The 19948-nt window shown below is 44.4% G+C and overlaps 1 protein-coding gene across 4 annotated transcripts; it reads left to right on the top strand.

Moving 5' to 3' along the window:
• Nucleotides 1-418: 418 nt before the first annotated feature.
• NSMCE4A (NSE4 homolog A, SMC5-SMC6 complex component) lies at nucleotides 419-18692 on the top strand. Of its 4 annotated transcripts, none has more exons than XM_077947729.1 (11): nucleotides 419-739; nucleotides 1538-1615; nucleotides 4794-4924; nucleotides 7999-8150; nucleotides 10422-10521; nucleotides 12504-12594; nucleotides 14360-14394; nucleotides 15415-15463; nucleotides 16216-16310; nucleotides 16401-16487; nucleotides 18524-18692. In XM_077947729.1, exons 1-10 carry the CDS (start codon nucleotides 448-450, stop codon nucleotides 16473-16475), a joined length of 1098 nt encoding a protein of 365 aa, XP_077803855.1. In that variant the 5' UTR covers nucleotides 419-447; the 3' UTR covers nucleotides 16476-16487; nucleotides 18524-18692. The 4 variants fall into 4 exon arrangements, 2 of the variants coding, with proteins under 2 accessions (XP_077803855.1, XP_015003832.1); XM_015148346.3 differs by having other exon boundaries at nucleotides 14300-14394; XR_013398434.1 differs by lacking the exon at nucleotides 16216-16310.
• Nucleotides 18693-19948: the final 1256 nt, after the last annotated feature.

Genomic DNA, 19948 nt, shown 5'->3' with positions numbered 1-19948 from the left:
TCTGGTCTCCACGTCCCGCGCTCATCCTGCTCCACAGCAGGAACCTCGTTTAACACACATGCACTGCGTGCCCATGTGGGTGCCAGGCTGCGGCTGTGTCCTGGGCAGGCAAAGGGACCTAGGGAAGATGCAGGTCCAGTGGGGTGGGAAAGGGGGGGTGGGGCAGAAAACCAGGATTCTCACGGCCCTGCAGTGTGGAGTAAGAGGGAACTCATTACACATCTTGTCAAGGGAACAAAGGATCCCCGCCAGACCCCTCCTGTGCACCCCCCAGACGCCTTGAAGACCTGGCCGGGCCCGTCGCCGGCCTCCAGCCACAGGCGTCGCTGTGCGCTCGCTCGGGCCCGGGAGCCACGTTCCGCGGGGAGCAGGCGCTGGCGCAGAGCAGGGGTTTCAGTTTCTGGCGCGAACTTCCGCCGTTCCGAAGTTGCACGGCGAATTGGCGCTATGTCTGGGGACAGCAGCGGCCGCGGGACCGAGGGCCGGGGTCGGGGACGCGACCCGCACCGGGATCGGACCTGCTCCCGCTCCCGCTCGCGGTCCCCACTGTCGCCCAGGTCCCGCCGCGGCTCCGCGCCGGAGCGCAGGGAAGCCCCAGAGCGCCCGAGCCTGGAGGACACAGAGCCGTCGGATTCCGGGGACGAGATGATGGACCCGGCCAGCTTGGAGGCGGAGGCCGACCAAGGCCTGTGCCGCCAGATCCGCCATCAGTACCGGGCGCTCATCAACTCTGTCCAACGTAAGGCGGTGCCTCCGGGCGGCGCGGGCCGGGCCGTCGTCCCCGCCCTGCGCCGGGCGCGGTGGGGAGGGCACCGGAGGCAGGTGCCAGGCGCAGGCCCCGCGCGGCGCGAGTAGAGACGCGCCGGATGCCAGCCGTTCGCCGCGCGCAGCTCCTTAATTTATTGACAAAGTGCTTCCACAGCTGTTCTGTGGCTGGAGCCGTGCGACCTTGGCGGGGGGCGCGCGGGTACCCGAGTGGCGGGCTGGAAAAGCTGGAGGCCAGAGCCGTTCGCGGACTCTCCTGAGCCCAGCCAGCCAGTGGGGAGAGGCAAGACGCGGACTCCGCGTGCTTTGATTGCGCCCGGCGGTCCTCGGAGTGGGCTCCTGGCCCCGCAGCGGCAGCGGCACGCGAGAGCTGTCAAATGCACGTTCTCGGACCCCACCCGGACCCACGGAATCCGAATCTCTGGGTGGGCCCGCCCAACTATGGCGTGGCCCTCCAGGTGATGGTGTGTGTTGCTTGCAAAGTTTGAGAACCACTCGGTTATGGAGCACTCAGAGGATGCAGCCGGAGTCCAGCCCTTTGTGTTAAGGTTAGAGGGAGCCAGTGTTTCGTTTTAAAATTAATGCTGCATATAGGATAGGGTCGCCTTTTTCCTTTTCCGGGCCATTTTGGTTAAAAACATAAAGATGTTGGAAGTAATTACTCAGGGCGCAGGGGCCGGGCCTTGGCTTTGCTGTTGTAGGTGATAACCTTGTCAACTGCTTATTAGTGAATGCGTAACAAGTTTCCCAAAGTTTGTATTTTTTAAAATAGAAAACCGGGAGGACATACTGAATGCTGGTGACAAATTAACAGAGGTCCTTGAAGAGGCTAACACTCTGTTTAATGAAGGTAATTTGTTATTTTACGTTCTCTCGTGTTTTATGATACTTTTCATTAGTGTTATATAAGCGCCAAATTATTGACATCAAGTAATTCTCATATTTGTAATAGTGCTTTCCCAGTTTGGGAACCGTTTCATTATAGCAATAATGCCATTTTTATTATGCGCTTACTATATAATAAGGGCTTTACGTGAAAATTTGGGGGTAGGTCCCGCAGTCTGTATTAAGCCCCCAGTTGATTCTGTTGCCTTTTCAAGTTTGAGAACGTTGCATGTGTTATCTTTTTTCTTTTTCTGTATTTACTGCCGTAGCCCTAGTATACACTGGTTGAGTGGATGAATTACAGAACTGAGCTAGCCTCTGACATCCTGTTTCTTTTCCTGTCCCACCCTCAGTCTTGCCTTCCTCAGCTCCCTGCTATTGGTCCACCTGTAGCGCAGTGGAGGTGGCAAGGCCTGCAAGTGTACCTGCTGGTCTCCAGTCTGCGGTGTGTTGTGTGTGAGTGAGTGAGAGAGATCCCAGAGCACTGAACTCTAGGCCGTGGGTGCTTTAAAAAATAACCTTAGTTTGAATTGAAAGCAGCGGCAGTGGTATTGATAGCAGCCGTCTGTCTGCTTGGTAACAGGGGTACTCCCTGATGTGGGTTCATGGTCATAGAGCCACAGGACTGCTACCCAGACCACTGTCCCCTCCAGCCCTCTCTGGCAGGTCTGTGGGAACCATAGCGGAGAATGCAGCCAAATTTTTTTTTTTGGAGATTTAAGATGGAGTCGTTTTTTTTTTTTTTTTTTTTGAGACGGAGTCTCGCTGTGTCGCCCAGGCTGGGGTGCAGTGGCGCGATCTCGGCTCACTGCAAGCTCCGCCTCCTGGGTTCACGCCATTCTCCTGCCTCAGCCTCCGAGTAGCTGGGACTACAGGCGCCCGCCACCACGCCCGGCTAGTTTTTTGTATTTTTAGTAGAGACGGGGTTTCACCATGTTAGCCAGGGATGGTCTCGATGTCCTGACCTCGTGATCCACCCTCCTCGGCCTCCCAAAGTGCTGGGATTACAGGCTTGAGCCACCGCGCACGGCCTAAGATGGAGTCTTACTCTGTCTCCCAGGTAGAGTGCAGTAGCACAATCTCGGCTCTCTGTAACCTCCACCTCCCAGGTTCAAGCGATTCTCCTACCTCAGCCTCCTGAGTAGCTGGGATTACAGGTGTGCTCCATCACATCCAGCTAATTTTTGTATTTTTAGTAGAGATGGGGTTTCGCCACGTTGGCCAGGCTGGTCTTGATCTCCTGACCTCAGGTAATCCACCTGCCTCCGCCTCCCACAGTGCTGGGATTACAGGCATGAGCCACCACAGTCGGCCGGTTCCTCATATTATTATTATTATTATTTTTTGAGATGGAGTCTTGCTCTGTCGCCGGGGCTGGAGTGCAGTGGCCGAATGTCAGCTCACTGCAAGCTCCGCCTCCCAGGTTTACGCCATTCTCCTGCCTCAGCCTCCCGTGTAGCTAGGACTACAGGCGCCCGCCACCTCGCCCGGCTAGTTTTTTGTATTTTTTAGTAGAGACGGGGTTTCACTGTGTTAGCCAGGATGGTCTCGATCTCCCGACCTCGTGATCCGCCCGTCTCGGCCTCCCAAAGTGCTGGGATTACAGGCGTGAGCCACCATGCCTGGCCATGACTAGTTTTTTAAATGTCTCCTTTTTCACTTTATATATGCTCTCCAATTTCTGTTTCTTCTTTGACCAAAGCCTCCTTACCATTTCCCATCTTAGTCTACTGCATTTGCTAAACTTCATCAAAACCTTCAGGAACCAGGTTTTTCTCCTTCACCTGTTTAAATCCCTCCACTACCCTCTTAAGCTTGGTCTTCCCTTCATAGCCTGGACTCTCAGTCTCCTCGCTGTTAGTCTTGCTTGACTCAATCACTCCCTTGATATTTACTATGCATCTAGTCAGTTCTTTATCCCCACATCATTTCCCCCTCAGCTATTTCCAGTATTTAAAGCAACATTTTAGGGCAAAATTATTCAGTCAATGGAGCCTTAGTTTGCTCAGCAAACAATAGACGCTTGGCATTCATGGATTTGATGGTCTCAGTTTGTAACATAAATAAATAAATGAAAGGAGAAGGGAATGGGGCAGGCAGGCACAGGATACTCAGGAGATGAAGAAGGGTCAACAAAAGGCAACAGTGGGGCTGAGGGGTTGCTTAATCAGACCCTGCAGGCAACAGGGAGTATGAAAAGTAGTCTGGGAACACCTAAATCTGTCGCCCAGGCTGGAGTGCAGTGGCATGATTTTGGTTCACTGCAACCTCCGCCCCCCACGTTTAAGTGATTCTCCAGCTTCAGCAGCCGAGTAGCTGGGATTACAGGTGTGCACCACCATGCCCAGCTAATTTTTGATTCTTTAGAGACGGAGTTTCACCGCATTGCCCAGGCTGGTCTCAAACTTTGGAGTTCAAAGTGATCCGCCTGCCTCGGCTTCCCAAAGTGCAGGGATTACAGGCATGAGCCGCTGCGCCCGGCCTGTTTCTCCATTAATTTAAATCTTTTTTTCCATAGCTTTTGTTAAATCCCATGTCCTCTGTCAAGCCTTTCTTGAGCATCCATCCTCAGGGGTCCCTACTTACTGCCTGTAGACTGTTCATTTGGGTGGCTTTGCTGGGGTTGCCTGTGAAGCCATACAGAGGCATGAGCCTCCTGATGCCAGCCTAGCACATGCCATGATTTTGGTTAGCAACGTTAGCAACTTACCTATTGCTGTTCACAAACCACCATGCCAAGCACAGGGCCCTGCATGTAGTGGGAATTTGATTGTCCTTACATCGGCACACATGATCATCGTGATTAGGATGGGTTATTGAGTCAGAGGGAAAAGTGAGTATTAGACATGACAGGGGTTTTGCTCAACTGGGGTTATTTAAGAGATTGTGATTCAGCTAACAGGAGTAGGAGAACTAGAGAGAAAGCTGGCTTTTAGGAAGACTGGTCAGCTTTCATTAGAGATTGTGGTGAGTTGGGCAGGGGAGCAAGTTTTAGAAGGAGATGGGTTGGTTGCCTATTGAGATTTTCTTTTTTTTTTGTTAGTCTAGTGGGAAATCCTGGTAAGTAGCTGGAAATGTAGGGAAAATATCTATGGATAACATGTATTTTGTAATGTGAATATTTTCTTTTCTTTTTTGCATAGTGTCCCGAGCAAGAGAAGCAGTCCTAGATGCCCACTTTCTTGTTTTGGCTTCCGATTTGGGCAAAGAGAAAGCAAAGCAGCTGCGCTCAGACCTGAGTTCCTTTGACATGTTAAGATATGTTGAAACTCTAGTAAGTTCAAAGCTACAGACTGAATAAGAAATGTTCTATGTTATATAATTATTTACTTTGCTTATATGCAGATGATTTCACTTCATTCTTTTTTGGTCTCAGATTCCTCTAGAGAGATCTTACCAAATTAAACAGATGAAAGTAGAGCTATGTGGTGGAATTTTGGATGGGGGCTTGGAGTGAAAATCTCGTAGCGTTCTGTCTTAAGATGCTGGGTGCTGGGGTCATTTGCCAATAGCCATTTTTCCTCTGTTCACTGGTGTTCTAGATCCTTCTCAGCGACCGGGGACCTTTTTCTTGGGCTGGACAGAAGCACACTCTGTGACGGCAGAGCTCAGCTGGAATTGAGTTAGGCCTGGCGAGAGGGCATGTTTTGGTCTGTCTTTGAGAATATTTCAAAACCATATGAATATGATTGGGTTTTGCTTTTTTGTTTTTTTCCTTTGAGACAGAGTCTCACTCTGTCGCCCAGGCTAGAGTGCAGTGGCGCGATCTCGGCTCACTGTAAGCACCGCCTCCCGGGTTCACGCCATTCTCCTGCCTCAGCCTTCCGAGTAGCTGGGACTACAGGTGCCCGCCACCTCGCCCGGCTAATTTTTTTGTATTTTTAGCAGAGACGGGGTTTCACCATGTTAGCCAGGATGGTCTGGATCTCCTGACCTTGTGATCTGCCCGGCTCGGCCTCCCAAAGTGCTGGGATTACAGGCGTGAGCCATCCAGCCCAGCCAGGTTTTGGTTTTTTTGGTTTTATGTTTTATTCACCTTTCTTTGTCTCTTGACAAGTTTGAATAGTGGTTACCTGCAATTCTGAAACTGTTCCTTGATGAATTTACCAAAAAAAGAAAAAGCACACAGAGACTGACCTTGTAGCTCACTTTGTTGTCTTTTTAAAAAATTCTATTCTGGCCGGGCGCAGTGGCTCACGCCTGTAATCCCAGCACTTTGGGAGGCTGAGGCGGGTGGATCACCTGAGGTCAGGAGTTTGAGACCAGCCTGGCGAACATGATGAAACCCCGTCTCTACTAAAAACACAAAAATTAGCTGGGTGTGGTGGTGGGCACCTGTAATCCCAGCTACTTGGGAGGCTAAGGCAGGAGAGGCAGAAGTTGCAGTAAGCCGAGATCACACCACTGCACTCTAGCCTGGGCTACAGAGTGAGACTCCGTCTCAAAATCAGTTAGTCAGTGTATCAATCTGAGCCAACCTCTGTCCTAGCACAGATAGCTGCACCTCAGTAGGAACATTGTATTTCTAACTGGATGTTTATGTCAAATGGTTATTAAAATAATTTAGTACTATGAGATCTGACCAGATAAAGTACTTTTTTTGTAAAGGCAGGAGGCATGAGATTATTTCCAGTTTGTTTTTCAAACCTTTTCCTTTTTTTTTAAACTTTTTTTTTTATTGTGAAGCATAATACACTTAGGAAAATGCACTCTAATATACATCAATAAAGTAACCATATATTGTGTATTTCTTTAAAAATTACTTTATCAGGTTAAGCTCTGTACTTTACTTTTTTCTTTTTTTATTTTTTGAGACGGAGTCTTGCTCTTGTTGCCCAGGCTGGAGTGCAATGGCATGATCTCGGCTCACCACAACCTCCACCTCCTGGGTTCAAGTGATTCTCCTGCCTCAGCCTCCCAAGTAGCTGGGATTACAGGCGCCTGCCACCTCGCCTGGATAATTTTTGTATTTTTTGTAGAGATGAGGTTTCGCCATGTTGGCCAGGCTGGCCTCGAACTCCTGACCTCGTGATCCACCCGCCTTGGCCTCCCAAAGTGTTGGGATTACAGGTGTGAGCCACCGTGCCCGGCCAAGCTCCATATTTTAAATTCTAAATAAATAAATTTAGAATTTATTTATTCTAAAATAAATTCTAGAAGTCTTAAAGCATTAAATATAAAACCTTAAATTAATAGTTGTCAAGTCTCTGGGCGGAGAAGACTTTCTTATGTATAACATCAAATATAGACACTGTAAGGGAAGATTGGTGGATCTCTCTGTCAGTTAAACAGACCAAAACTGCCACATCCACCTACAAGGGTGCCGTGGTAGGACGGGCGGCAAGGGAACAGAGAAGAGCAGGCTCTTGTAGTCTTTCTTTAAAGTCTGGTTGCCTTTAATAGGGTTAAGCTCCCCAAGGGTCTTGTGATTATTGTTTATATATGATGTTGCCATCATAACTGGATAACTTCTAGGCATTTTACAGTATAATGTAATAAAAATGGACTTTCATAAAAGTAAATTCAATATAACACATTTTCTGTAAGACAGTTTGAGATGAGAGAATTATTTGACTTCCGTCTACTCTTCCCAGGAAGGGAATTTTAAGATGAGCCATTCTCTCAGTAATGCCGGGCCACTGCTCTCTGGATATACCGCGATACAAGCTGAATAGAGATTTGTAGGACGTTTGCAAAAAATTAAAATCTGAACACCAGCTGAACTTGCTGGTGCTGTCGTGAAGCTTTTGATTTGGGATTTAATTTTATATTTGTATGCTAGTGCAGCTTTACTAATACATGAACTATTGGCGATACAGAAATTCCCAGGGGGCTGAGTTCCGGCGTACCTAAATCACTCTGCCTGCCAGTGGGCTAGAGTAGGGTTTCTCAGCACTGACACTATTGATTGACATTTGGAGCTGGGCATGTCTTTGTTTTGGGGGCCGGTACTGTGCATTGTATGATATTCAGCAGCCTCCGTGGCCTCTACCCAGTAGATGCCAGCAGCATATCAGTTGTGACACCCAAAAATATCTCCAGGTATTGCCAAAAGCCCCTGTGGGTAAGTATACCCAGGTTGAGAACCACTAGTCTAAATCATTTCACTTTCTCACCCAAAGGTTTTAAGTACATTGAGGAATATTTTCTGCCAAAAAGAAGGTAGCTTTGAAAAGAGGACTTTAACTGTAAAGTTATCTTTACAATAAGAAATTTAGCCAACATATTAAGACACTGAAAGCAGGCTTTGCGTCTGGCCTCTTAAAGGTTGAGTGATGCAGATTATTGGATGTGGACAATGATTGCGTGTGGCTTAACTGGGTTTTTTGTTTTCCTTCATTTTTGTAGCTCACACATATGGGTGTAAATCCGCTAGAAGCTGAAGAACTTATCCGTGATGAAGATAGTCCTGATTTTGAATTCATCGTCTATGACTCCTGGAAAATATCAGGCAAAACAGCAGAAAACACCTTTAATAAAACCCATACATTCCACTTTCTGTAAGATTATTTTAAAAATCCAACAGACCAGCTATTTGTGAACCTTAAATTGTTTTTTGTTGTAGGGATAAAGATTATTTGGTATTGTAGAGGTGACAGTCATGATGCCGTTGTTTGGAGACTTGAAACTTTGATATAAAAGTTCATAAACACTACTCCGGGCGTGGTGGCTCACGCCTTTAATCCCAGCACTTTGGGAGGTGAATACAGGTAGATCATCTGAGCTCAGGAATTCAAGATCAGCCTGGGCAACATGGCGAGAACCCATCTCTACCAAAAATACAAAAAATTAGCCCGCTGTGGTGGCCCATGCCTGTGGTCCTGGCTATTTGGGAGGCCGAGGTGGGAGGATCTCTTGAGCCTGGGAGGCAGAGATTGCAGTGAGCTGAGATGGTGCCACTGCACTCTGGCCTGGGTGACAGAGTGAGACCCTATCTCAAAAAAAAGAAAAGTCCATAAACTCTAGATGTGGGTGGAACCTTAAAGGATCTCTCATTCTGCTTTAGCAGAAAAGGCCAGAACCTCTTTACCAGTGCTCTCTCCTGGCTCCTTTGCTTCTAGCTCATGAGGCTCTGGGTTTATCATCTTTAAAATCCTTACCATATAGGAGGATGATACCTCCTACTGAGGGTATCTTAGGGTCTCCTAATGTCTAAAATGACATTTATTATAATACCCTGTTGGATGACCACTGACTTGTATTTGAAGATTACTTGTCACTGCCACATAAACTGCCCCGTTCATTTTTTAGATGGAACTCTGATTTTAAAAAAAGATTTCTTCATATTCGAATGAAGTTGGCTTCTGTCTTAACTTCCTGGCATGGTCCTATGGAGAAACTAAGAACAGCTCTTACTGGCTCTTCTCTAGAGGACCTTCAAGTATATTGGTTTTGTTGCCCAGTAGATACTTTCTCTAGGGGTAGCCATCTGAGTTGTTCAGTCCTCCTTTAAGTGGTATAGCTCCTGGGCATTTGTCTTTTCTAATTTGTCTTTTTAAAAACCTTTGAGATTGGTAATGGCTCGGGTAGAAGGCCTTGGAGATGCTAATGTAGTAGTGTGGTGTGGGATCTGGCATCTATTTTTAGTAAGACTTCAGGTAACTCAGGTGCCCAGAGCCATTTGTGTATGTTCTATTTAATAGGATACCGACGAAACTTCTTTATCTTACGATAAAGTCTAAATCTTTGTTTTTTGCTATCGTACTAAACTCATATATCCGAGGTTATAAAGATAAAGCCTTAAACTTTATCTCATCATCCAGCCCAATTTCCAGCCACAATGAAGTACTTAAAACTGTGTCTTTGTACTTGCTGTTCTCTTGGCCTCCAATTCCTTTTCATCTTTCCCATTCGGTAAAGTTTGTTTATCCAGCAGGGCCCCATCTTGGAAGCCTCCAGCAACTTCTCCAGACAGAGGTGTTAGCAGTGTAGGATCAGATTTCCCAACCACGCCACTCCCATGTCTGGGTAGATATCTCTGCCCAGGTGTTCTCACAGCACTTGAGCAGTACTCTCTAAGCACCCAGGATCTACCATGTTACTTTTTTTAAATTTGATTAATTTATTTTTTGATACTGCTCCTTGTGGAGCAGGAGTGTGCCCAGAGTAACCCACCATGTGATGCTGAAATGGATCTGTGTGTATAACGTAGCTGTCCATCTACATCGTATACTTCCGTCTCCTCAAGTGTAGGGACCACATGAGCCTTATTCTTGGGGCTTTGATCTCTACATGATGCAGACTTACATCTATTACTGCAGCCCAAGTCTGCATGAGGGCAGAATCCAGAAGGAAAAGGAGTCCCATGGCTGTGACTTGCCCTGTTACTCTAAGACAGATGTGTTCGTAGTCCTGGGCTGGGAGCCTCTGCCTTGGCCTCCCCAGATCAAAGGCTTCTGACCCCACTGGAGCTTCCCCACATGCCTACTCATCCTTCCCCTGCTCTTTTAGAAGTTGGCTTTGCAAAACAGATAATAGGTTGGGTGGTGGGAAGAGGTCACAGGCACATTCACTGGCCTGCTGTACAGGGCAGTATGAAGGTGTCTGAGGAGGTATCAGTGGTTGAGTAAAGCTCCTAGGAGTTACTTTAGAAATACAAAGAAGGCAGAAAGGCTGTCACAAACCTTACTAAGAGTCTTAGTCTGATGTCAGCTTGTATATCACTAATGTCTGGTCTGAATTTGACTATATCATGCAAACTGCTTTTAGTAAAATTAGTTTGTTTAACAAACAACAGGCAAAAAAATACATGAAAGCATATTTTTCATCAGGTTGGGTTCCATATACGGAGAGTGCCCTGTGCCAAAGCCACGAGTCGACCGTCCAAGAAAAGTTCCTATGATACAAGAGGAGAGGGCAATGCCTGCCCAGGTTTGTTTTAAAATGTTGCTTTTTAAAAAACACCTAAAAGTTAAAATAGCCATTAAAATAATGTGCATGCAATTTGGCCATTTTTTCTAAGCGTGCAGGTCTGGAGCCAGGTTTTGTCACTTAAATAATCGTTTTATTTAAGCCTTTAAGCATTTTATCGGACTGACTGCTTGTCTTTAACTCATTTCTCTGGTTTTGATCGGCTCTCCTAAGCCAGGGTCAGCCTCACCACTGTCAACACTTAGGGCTGGATAATTTTTGGTTTGGGGAACTGTCCTGTGCATTGTAGGATGTTTAGCAGCATCCCTGGCCTCTACCTGCTATATGCTCATAGCCCACCTCAACCCCCGAGCTGTGACAACCAAAAATATCTACATATAACAACAAATGTCCCTTGGGGGTGTGGGGGGGAAGTCACACCCACTGGAGAACCACTGTTTCTAAACTGCCCTTTTGTATTTTGCTATTTTATGTTCAACCTGAAAATGGTTAATTTGGTAATGTTACTCTTCTATTAAGAAACTGATAGAAAAATGTTACTGAGGCCAGGCACAGTGGCTCACTCCTGTAATCCCAGCACTTTGGAAGGCTGAGGCGGGCAGATCACAGGGTCAAGAGTTCGAGACCATCCTAGCCAATATGGTGAAACTCCATCTCTACTAAAAATACAGAAATTAGCCAGGTGTGGTGGTGGGCGCCTGTAGTCCCAGCTACTTGGGAGGCTGAGGCAGGAGAATCACTTGAACCCAGGAGGCAGAAGTTGCAGTGAGCCGAGATCGCGCCACTGCACTCCAGCCTGGGCAACAGAGCGAGAGTCTGTCTCAAAACAAAAAACAAAACAAAACAAAAAAAAGGTTGGCCGGGTGCGGTGGCTCACCCCTGTAATCCCAACACTGGGAGGCCAAGTCGGGTGGATCACCTGAGGTCAGGAGTTCAAGACCAGCCTGGCCAACATGGTGAAACCCCGTTTCTACTAAAAAATACAAAAGATGAGCCGGATGTGGTGGCAGGTGCCTATAATCCCAGCTACTCGGGAGGCTAAGGCAGGAGAATCACTTGAACCTGGGAGGTGGAGGTTGCAGTGAGCCAAGATGGCGCCATTGCACACCAGCCTGGGCCACAGAGCAACACTCCATCTCAAAAAAAAAAGTTACTGAAACTAGAAAATCTGTATTTTTTTAAACCATATGTATGTTTTTTTTCTTTTTGAGACAGAGTCTTGCTCTGTCACCCAAGCTGGAGTGCAGTGGCACAATCTCATCTCACTGCAACCTCTGCCTCCCGGGTTCCAGCGATTCTCCTGCCTCAGCCTCCCAAGTAGCTGGGATTACAGGCATGCACCACCATGCCTGGTTAATTTTTGTATTTTTTAGTAGAGATGGGGTTTCACCATATTGGCCAGGCTGGTCTCGAACTCCTGACCTTGTGATCCATCCACCTCAGCCTCCCTCAGTGCTGAGATTACAGGTATGAGCCACTGTGCCCTGCCTAAACCATAAATTTTAAGATGGGGACATAAACTGCTAGTAATCCCCAACAGACGACATTTAGGCTGGGCACAGTGGCTCGTGCCTGTTACCTAGGTGCTTCGGGAGGCTGAGGCAGGAGGATCACTTGAGGTCATAAGTTTGAGACCACCCTGAGCAACATAGCAAGACCTCATATCTAAAAAAAATTTTTTTTAATTAGCATGGTGTCCTAGACAAGGTAGCATGAGTTAAAAAAAAAAAAAAAAAAAAGTAACCAGATGTGGTGGTGCACGCTTCTAGTCCCAGCTACTCAAGAAGCTGAGGTGGTAGGATCCCTTGAGCACAGGAGTCTGAGGTTACAGTGAGCCAAGATCATGCAACTGCACTCTAATCTGGGTGGCAAAGCAAGACCCTGTCTCAAAAAAAAAAAAAAGTTTGAGTATGCAAGAGTGAAGAAAAGGTTGTTAATAGGCCAGTAAGTAGGTCTGTCAGCTTGATAATGACTTTTTTCAGTTAAGAAGAATGGAAGAATCTCATCAAGAAGCAACAGAGAAAGAAGTAGAAAGAATTTTGGGATTGTTGCAGACATATTTTCAAGAAGATCGTAAGTGTAACACCATTCAAAGTGGAGCAATTTGTATTTATCTGTTCAGTGAGGTTACTTGTATTTTAAAGGCAGTTTCAGCTGTATGTAATGTTTGAATAAATGCATATTCATTTAATGAGGATTCTTCTCCCCTTTAGAAATTTCATGTGAAAAGTTTGAAGTTAACTTTTTCATTTTTATCTTTAAAAGATTTTTTTGTTACAAAATGAAATATGCATTCAAGTGAGAAATGTCAAAAGTACCCGTTCCACCTCCCCTCATTATAAAATGTAATGTGTATATTTTCAGATTATTTTATCAGTTTTATACACGCCTACCTAAATAGTTTGTTTTGGCCGGGCATGGTGGCTCATGCCTGTAATCCCAGCACTTCGGGAGGCTGAGGCAGGCGGATCACCTGAGGTCGGGAGTTCGATACCTGCCTGACCAACATGGAGAAACCCTGTCTCTCTAAAAAATACAAAATTAGCCCGGTGTGGTGGTGTGTGCCTGTAATCCTAGCTACTCGGGAGAGTGAGGCAGGAGAATCGCTTGAACCCGGGAGGTGGAGGTTGCATGAGCTGAGATCGTGCCATTGCACTCTAGCCTGGGCAACAAGAATGAAACTCTGTCTCAAAAAAAGTTTGTTTTTTTTCTTTTTTTCCAAGCTAATCATTATATGCACATTCTTCTGCTATGCGACTTTTCCAGTGGACATTCTTCCATATTATTTCATATAGATCTCCATTATTTTGTTGACCAATTCCCATTATATGGCTGTGCTGTAAATGTATTTAACAGACCCTCCATAATGGTTTTTTTTTTTTTTTAGAAGAAGTCTCTCGCTCTGCCGCCCGGGCTGGAGTGCAGTGGCGCAATCTCAGCTCACTGCAAGCTCCGCCTCCTGGGTTCATACCATTCTCCTGCCTCAGCCTCCCAAGTAGCTGGGACTACAGGGGCCGGCCACCACGCATGGCTAATTTTTTTGTATTTTTAGTAGAGCCTGGGTTTCACCGTGTTAGCCAGGATGATCTCGATCTCCTGACCTTGTGATCCACCCGCCTTGGCCTCCCATAGTGCTGGGATTACAGGCGTGAGCCACTGTGCCTGGCCAAGTTCCCTTTTTTTTTTTTTTTTGAGACAGAGTCTCACTCTGTCACCCAGGCTGGAGTGCAGTGGCACCATCTCAGCTCACTGCAACCTCCACCTCCCAGGTTCAAGCAATTCTCCTGCCTCAGCCTCCCGAGTAGCTGGGATTACAGGTGCGCGCCACGTCTGGCTAATTTTTTTCAGTATTTTTAGTTAGAGACAGGGTTTCGCCATGTTGGCCAAGCTGGTCTTGAACTCCTGACCTCAGGTGATCTGCCAGCATCAGCCTCCCAAAGCGCTGGGATTACAGGCGTGAGCGCCATGCCCAGCTGGATGAATAAGTTCTTTATAGCATTTTACTCTTGTATAAATTGCTGAAGTAAAAAATCTTAGCATGTAATTTTGTGTTCTTGCACTCATGTTGCTGTAGGACAGCTTCTTAGAGGTGGTTTCCAGGTCAGTGAGCGTACATGTTTTTAGTAGAGATGCCAGATTGGCCTCCAGAAGGGTTGGATTGATTTGCACTCCTGCAGCAGGATGAGTGCACACCCTTTCTTTGTCTCTGGCTAATGCTAGAGTATACTGATATTAATGATAAACAAAAATCAAATCTTTTTTCTCTTTTTGTCTATAGCTGATACCCCAATGTCCTTCTTTGACTTTGTGGTTGATCCTCATTCTTTCCCCCGTACAGTGGAAAACATCTTTCATGTTTCCTTCATTATACGGGTAAGATTAAAGATTATTTTTCTAATTGCTTTTATATGCTTTTAAAAGGATACATAAGAAAAGCTGTAGAAGGGAGCTGGCAAAGGTATCTGTATACACTAGCCAGTATATGTTTCAGACGCATTGTAGCAAAACGTTAATTGGCATATTAGGTAGAAGAAGCTAGCTAAAATTTTATGTGCTTGCTTTTATGTTTTAGACATTATGTAGAGAAAGAATTGGAAAAATTTGAATATGGAACTGTAGATTAGGTAACAGTATGGTATAAATGTTAAATTTCCTGAATTTGATAGTTGTCATGTTGTATAAGAGAATATCCTTGTTCTCAAGAAATACACACTGAAAGATTAGGGAAAAGCAGCAGGCCGCCTATCATTCTCACTTCATTCATAAATAATAGTATGTAGAGTGATAAAGTAAACGTGGTAACTAACACTTTAATGACTGATGAATATGGATAAAGGATATATGGCATGTGTTTATAGTAGTTTTATAGCCCTTTAAGTCTGAAATTTTTTCAAAATCGGTTTTAAAACTCTACTCAGAAATGTACCATGGAAATTTACTTTAGACTGTCTTTAATCTTACTTCAGGTTACATTCCCACATGTAAGATGAATTTGATTTTAACCTTAGAGAAAAGCTTATGTCGACCAAAGTATTTTCTCAGAAATAATAAAAAAGGCATATTTTGCCAGTGGTTCCAGTGACAGAATTATGCAGAATAAAATGTGGAGTATTCCAAAATATATATAAATCAGTTAAAGAGACAAGATGAGTTTCACTTAAGAGATTCTCAGGGTGGAGGCTGTGTCTGGGTGAAAGAGCTGATTAGAAACCCAAAAGATACCCTGTGTAAACAAAAGATATTAGGGAAGTCTTATCTATATCATCACATTATTGCTATGGTATAATTTGATTTTCTGAGATACTGAATTTTCTGAGTAATTTTTTTCATCTAGTGGTTATAGGTTTGAGTCTTAAATGTTTGTCTTCTCCTAAAATCATGTTTTCGTTTTAGGATGGTTTTGCAAGAATAAGACTTGACCAAGACCGACTGCCAATAATAGGTAAATGATACTATGTTTGGAAAAATTAGTTTTAGAGAAAATATATTTGTTAGTAGAATTTAAGTATTTTACTAAATGTAAATGAATTTTCAATGTAGATTAACGTTTACAATATTGTATCTTGCTCAACTACCTGAAGACACTGAAAACATGGCCAGCATCTAAAATTTGATGGATTCATCTATATCATTGATTCAATATCTGCTGTAAATATTAACAAAGAGATGATATAATTTCCCTCAGATCTTAATTTAGAAACGACTGCAGTCATTTTTGTAGTATCCCTCTTTCTAATCACATTTTGTCAGATGCCAGCACCTTCTTTTCTCCTTGAGGTTCTATGAATCTTTCATTCTTACCTGAGTAATTTCACTCTCCATTACTCATGTCCTCCTAAGGCATCCTGTGGAGAGAATATTTCCATCGCACTTACTTGCTACTTTCGATGTTCTCAGTGTCCTATTGGACTCACTAGGGCTTAGCTCTGTGGTTGACACATAGATATGCAGATTTTCAAATGTCTCGAATGTGTTACTCTACTACATGTTTTTTTAAATGGAAACAGATGGGATGACTGACTACTGTAATAATACTGCAGCAGCTCCATAATGCATGAAATCCTAAATAGTGTGTAATATTATAAGTATCTTTTCAATACAGGTTTCATTGCTATTATACATCAGTTTCCGTTTAGATTACCTGTTCCGATTTAATAACCTTTGATAAATTTGAAAAATTTGTCTTTCAAACAGAGCCTGTTAGTATTAATGAAGAAAATGAGGGATTTGAACATAACACACAAGTTAGGAATCAAGGAATTATAGCTTTGAGTTACCGTGACTGGGAGGTAAAGCTCTGCCTGTTGCCCCTGCATAGTTCTGACTCTGACTTCACTTTCTGTAAACCCAACGCCTAAATGTTCATTATTGTCTGCCAGGAGATTGTGAAGACCTTTGAGATTTCAGAGCCTGTGATTACTCCAAGTCAGAGGCAGCAGAAGCTAAGTGCTTGATGCTAGCTGAAGGTAATGTTTTCAATGGGATGGCTACACAGTTTTATTAAAAGTTTATTTGGCAATCCAAAGTATCCTTTTTCCCCATTCCAGTGAAATTTGGATTTTTGCCTCCCTGTAGTGCCCTATTCTTAGAACTGTGTAACAGGTGAGAAAGGCATAGTGGTTCTACGTTCCCTTCTCTGGATTGATTAAATTTGTGCTGTTAAGATTTGCAGCTGAGGCTGGGCACCGTGGCTCATGCCTGTAATCCCAGCACTTTGGGAGGCTGAGGCAGGCGGATCACGAGGTCAAGAGTTCGAGACCAGCCTGACCAACATGGTGAAACCCCATCTCTACTAAAAATACAAAAATTAGCTGGGCGTGGTGGTGCACGCCTGTAATCCCAGCTACTTGGGAGGCTGAGGCAGGAGAATCGCTTGAACCTGGGAGGCGGAGGTTGCAGTGGCCGAGATCACGCCACTACACTCTGGTCTAGGAGACAGAGCAAGGCTCCATCTCAAAAAAAAAAAAAAAAAAGATTTGCAGCTGAAAGAAACAGTGCAGGATTGTTCTTGGTTTGGTGGGTTTTGTTTTTGTTTTTAATAAAAAATAGGGAAGGGGTCTCACTATGTTGCCCAGGCTGGTCTCAAACTCCTGGGCTCAAGGGATGCACCCATCTCAGCCTCCCAAACTGCTGAGATTATAGGTATGAGCCACTGTACCCAGCTGCTTCTTTTCCCCCCAACAAACTGGTAAATTAGATAAGTGAAATATTGAATCCTTCCATCCATGTTGTTGTTCACTGTACCATTAGATTTGCTTATTTTATAAGTACAAAGCAGAAAAAGAGGATTAGGATACAATTACCTTAGAATAATGTTGGTAAATTGGCATTTCTAAAGTTTGTATTAGGCTATGAAAGAATTCTTCATTTTTATCAAGGGTAACATTTCTAGAAAGAAATCTTAATAATGATCTGGCATTTTGTAGTGCACACAGTTGTGGGTGGGAAGACCTAGATTCCATTGGCTATGCCCCTTACTTTATTTATTTTTGTCCCTTACTTTAAAACCTTGGGCAAATCATTTAATCTCACTCAACTTCATTTTTTTTTTTTTTTTTGAGACAGAGTCTTGCTCTGTCACCCAGGCTAGAGTGCAGTGGCACGATCTCAGCTCACTGCAACCTCTGCCTCCCGGGTTCAAGCAATTCTCCTGCCTCAGCCTCCCGAGTAGCTAGGATATAGGCACCTGCCACCATGCCCAGCTAAATTTTGTATTTTTAGTACAGACGGGGTTTCACCATGTTGGTCAGGCTGGTCTCAAACTCCTGACCTCGTGATCTGCCCGCCTTGGTTTCCCAAAGTGCTGGGATTACAGATGTGAGCCACCATGCCTGGCTTCAACTTCATTTTTTTTTAATCTATAAATACATCTGTAAAATGGGAAGATTTTCAAGCTAGATCATTGCTAAGGATTTTTTTTCCAGCTCAAATTTTGTGATTTTGAGCATTAAAATAAGCTTTTTCGTACTTAATGTAAACACTTAATATGTGCTTCAATTAATTGAAATACTTTTGTTCCAAGTTGTAAAAATATTTTAAATGAAAGAAGGGAATAGACCGGGCGTGGTGGCTCACGCCTGTAATCCCAGTACTTTGGGAGGCCAGGGCGGGCGGATCATGAGGTCAGGAGATTGAGACCATCCTGGCTAACACAGTGAAACCCAGGCTTTACTAAAAATACAAAAAAGTTAGCCTGGCGTGGTGGCAGGCGCCTGTAGTCCCAGCTACTCAGGAGGCTGAGGCAGGAGAATGGGGTGAACCCGGGAGGCGGAGCTTGCAGTGAGCTGAGATCACGCCACTGCACTCTAGCCTGGGCAACAGAGCAAGACTCCATCTCAAAAAAAAGAAAAAAAGAAGGGAATAAATATAAGATATATAATGTGGATTACCCTGGGCCCTACTCACTGAAGAGGGCTAATTGTTAGATTTCATTTATGTATATTATATGAACTTTTGGTTTATCATTTATAAACTGTTAACCAGCTATTCTTCCCCTTTTTAGGACTCAAATGGATAGCGAAGTCCAAAACGGAAAGCGGCATGTATTGTATATATTGTATGATTCAACATTTTTAAAGGCAGATTGTTTTTAGTAAAATGTAGCTTTTGATAGTTAATAAATTTGTCATGGTTGTCTTTGATTAAAGGAAACTCACCACCATATTCACAAATAATTGTAGTTGCTCTTTATTTTCTAATTATTGGAGAGTGTCTCCTTTGTCTAATCCTCTCCCAATGAAAGTTTTACTTAGGTTATTAATGTCCTGTGGACCATTATGATTCTTTTTAGTTCTTTTTTGCCACAAAGCTAGCTAGTCAACAAATAGGTTGTATCATATGAAACTGTTGTTTTTATAGGTAAAATACAGTCAAATACAAGCAATTTCCTATGATTCAGCCTCTGATTTACACACAAGAAACTATTAAATCCTCTGGCAAGCCAGGCTGGACTACTTTCCCCAGCAACACCAGCCCTGGTTCCATCTTACCAGCATGCTACTCCATGCTTCTCATCTCGGCTGTGCTTTGAAGTCTAGTCAGTTTCTTCTCCCAGTGCCCACTTTGCTATTTCATGTTTTCTCACTGCTTCCCTCCGGCATCAGGGGTAGAGGCGTCTTTTCTGTGGAAGACTCGGCTCCAGCGCTTCCTGCCTCCTAGGGGAGTCTGCTGTCTCGGTCATCCCCTTGACCTGTATCTGGAGTCTTCCCTTCACCTAAGCTCATCTCTCATTTAAAAAACATTACCATGACCCTCTTAAAGCTGCTATCCTATCACCTTTTTAATGAGAGTCACTTGTCTCCCCTCACTTCAGTCCGTGGCAGTGTGGCACCTCCTTCCCCGCTAATCAAGTCTGTTTTATGCTAGATTTCCTAATTCCTTTCCAAATTGTTAACTCCGGTGGATACATGTGTGTGCATTTGACACTTGGAGATCTATGCCTTGAAACTGTGTATCCTTGATGTCTGTTACTTTCCCTGGTTCCCCTTTCATAGTCACTGTCATCATTTATGCTGACATTTACACCATGAATAGTCTGAAAACTTTGATGCCTAAACTTCTTGAAAATGTTACAGATACACGCAATCAACTGCTCACTGGACAGCATGTGGGTTATCTTAGATATGTACAAAACAGCCCTTCAAATCTTCTCCCTATGAGACCTATACTGGCGCTTTTACAACTATTTTCTCAGATGAAAGCTAAGATTGCCCCCACCCTCCAAGCCCTTACCTTAACCAGTCACTAATCCCCATCTGGTCTCTTCTCTCAGTTTGCCCAGGTTACTACCACAAACTCCAATCTGTTATCGCCTACTTCCTGTCCTTCAGGTCTCTTCTGCTTCTTCAGAACCGCTTGTCATATATTACTCGGATTTCCCACTGCCTTGAAGATTGAAAAAAATCTGAACTCTTTAGTGATATTCAAA

The sequence above is a fragment of the Macaca mulatta genome, chromosome 9 (genome assembly GCF_049350105.2).
Source record: "Macaca mulatta isolate MMU2019108-1 chromosome 9, T2T-MMU8v2.0, whole genome shotgun sequence".
In the NCBI taxonomy this organism is placed as follows: domain Eukaryota; kingdom Metazoa; phylum Chordata; class Mammalia; order Primates; family Cercopithecidae; genus Macaca; species Macaca mulatta.
This window is presented reverse-complemented; position numbering and strand designations above follow the sequence as displayed.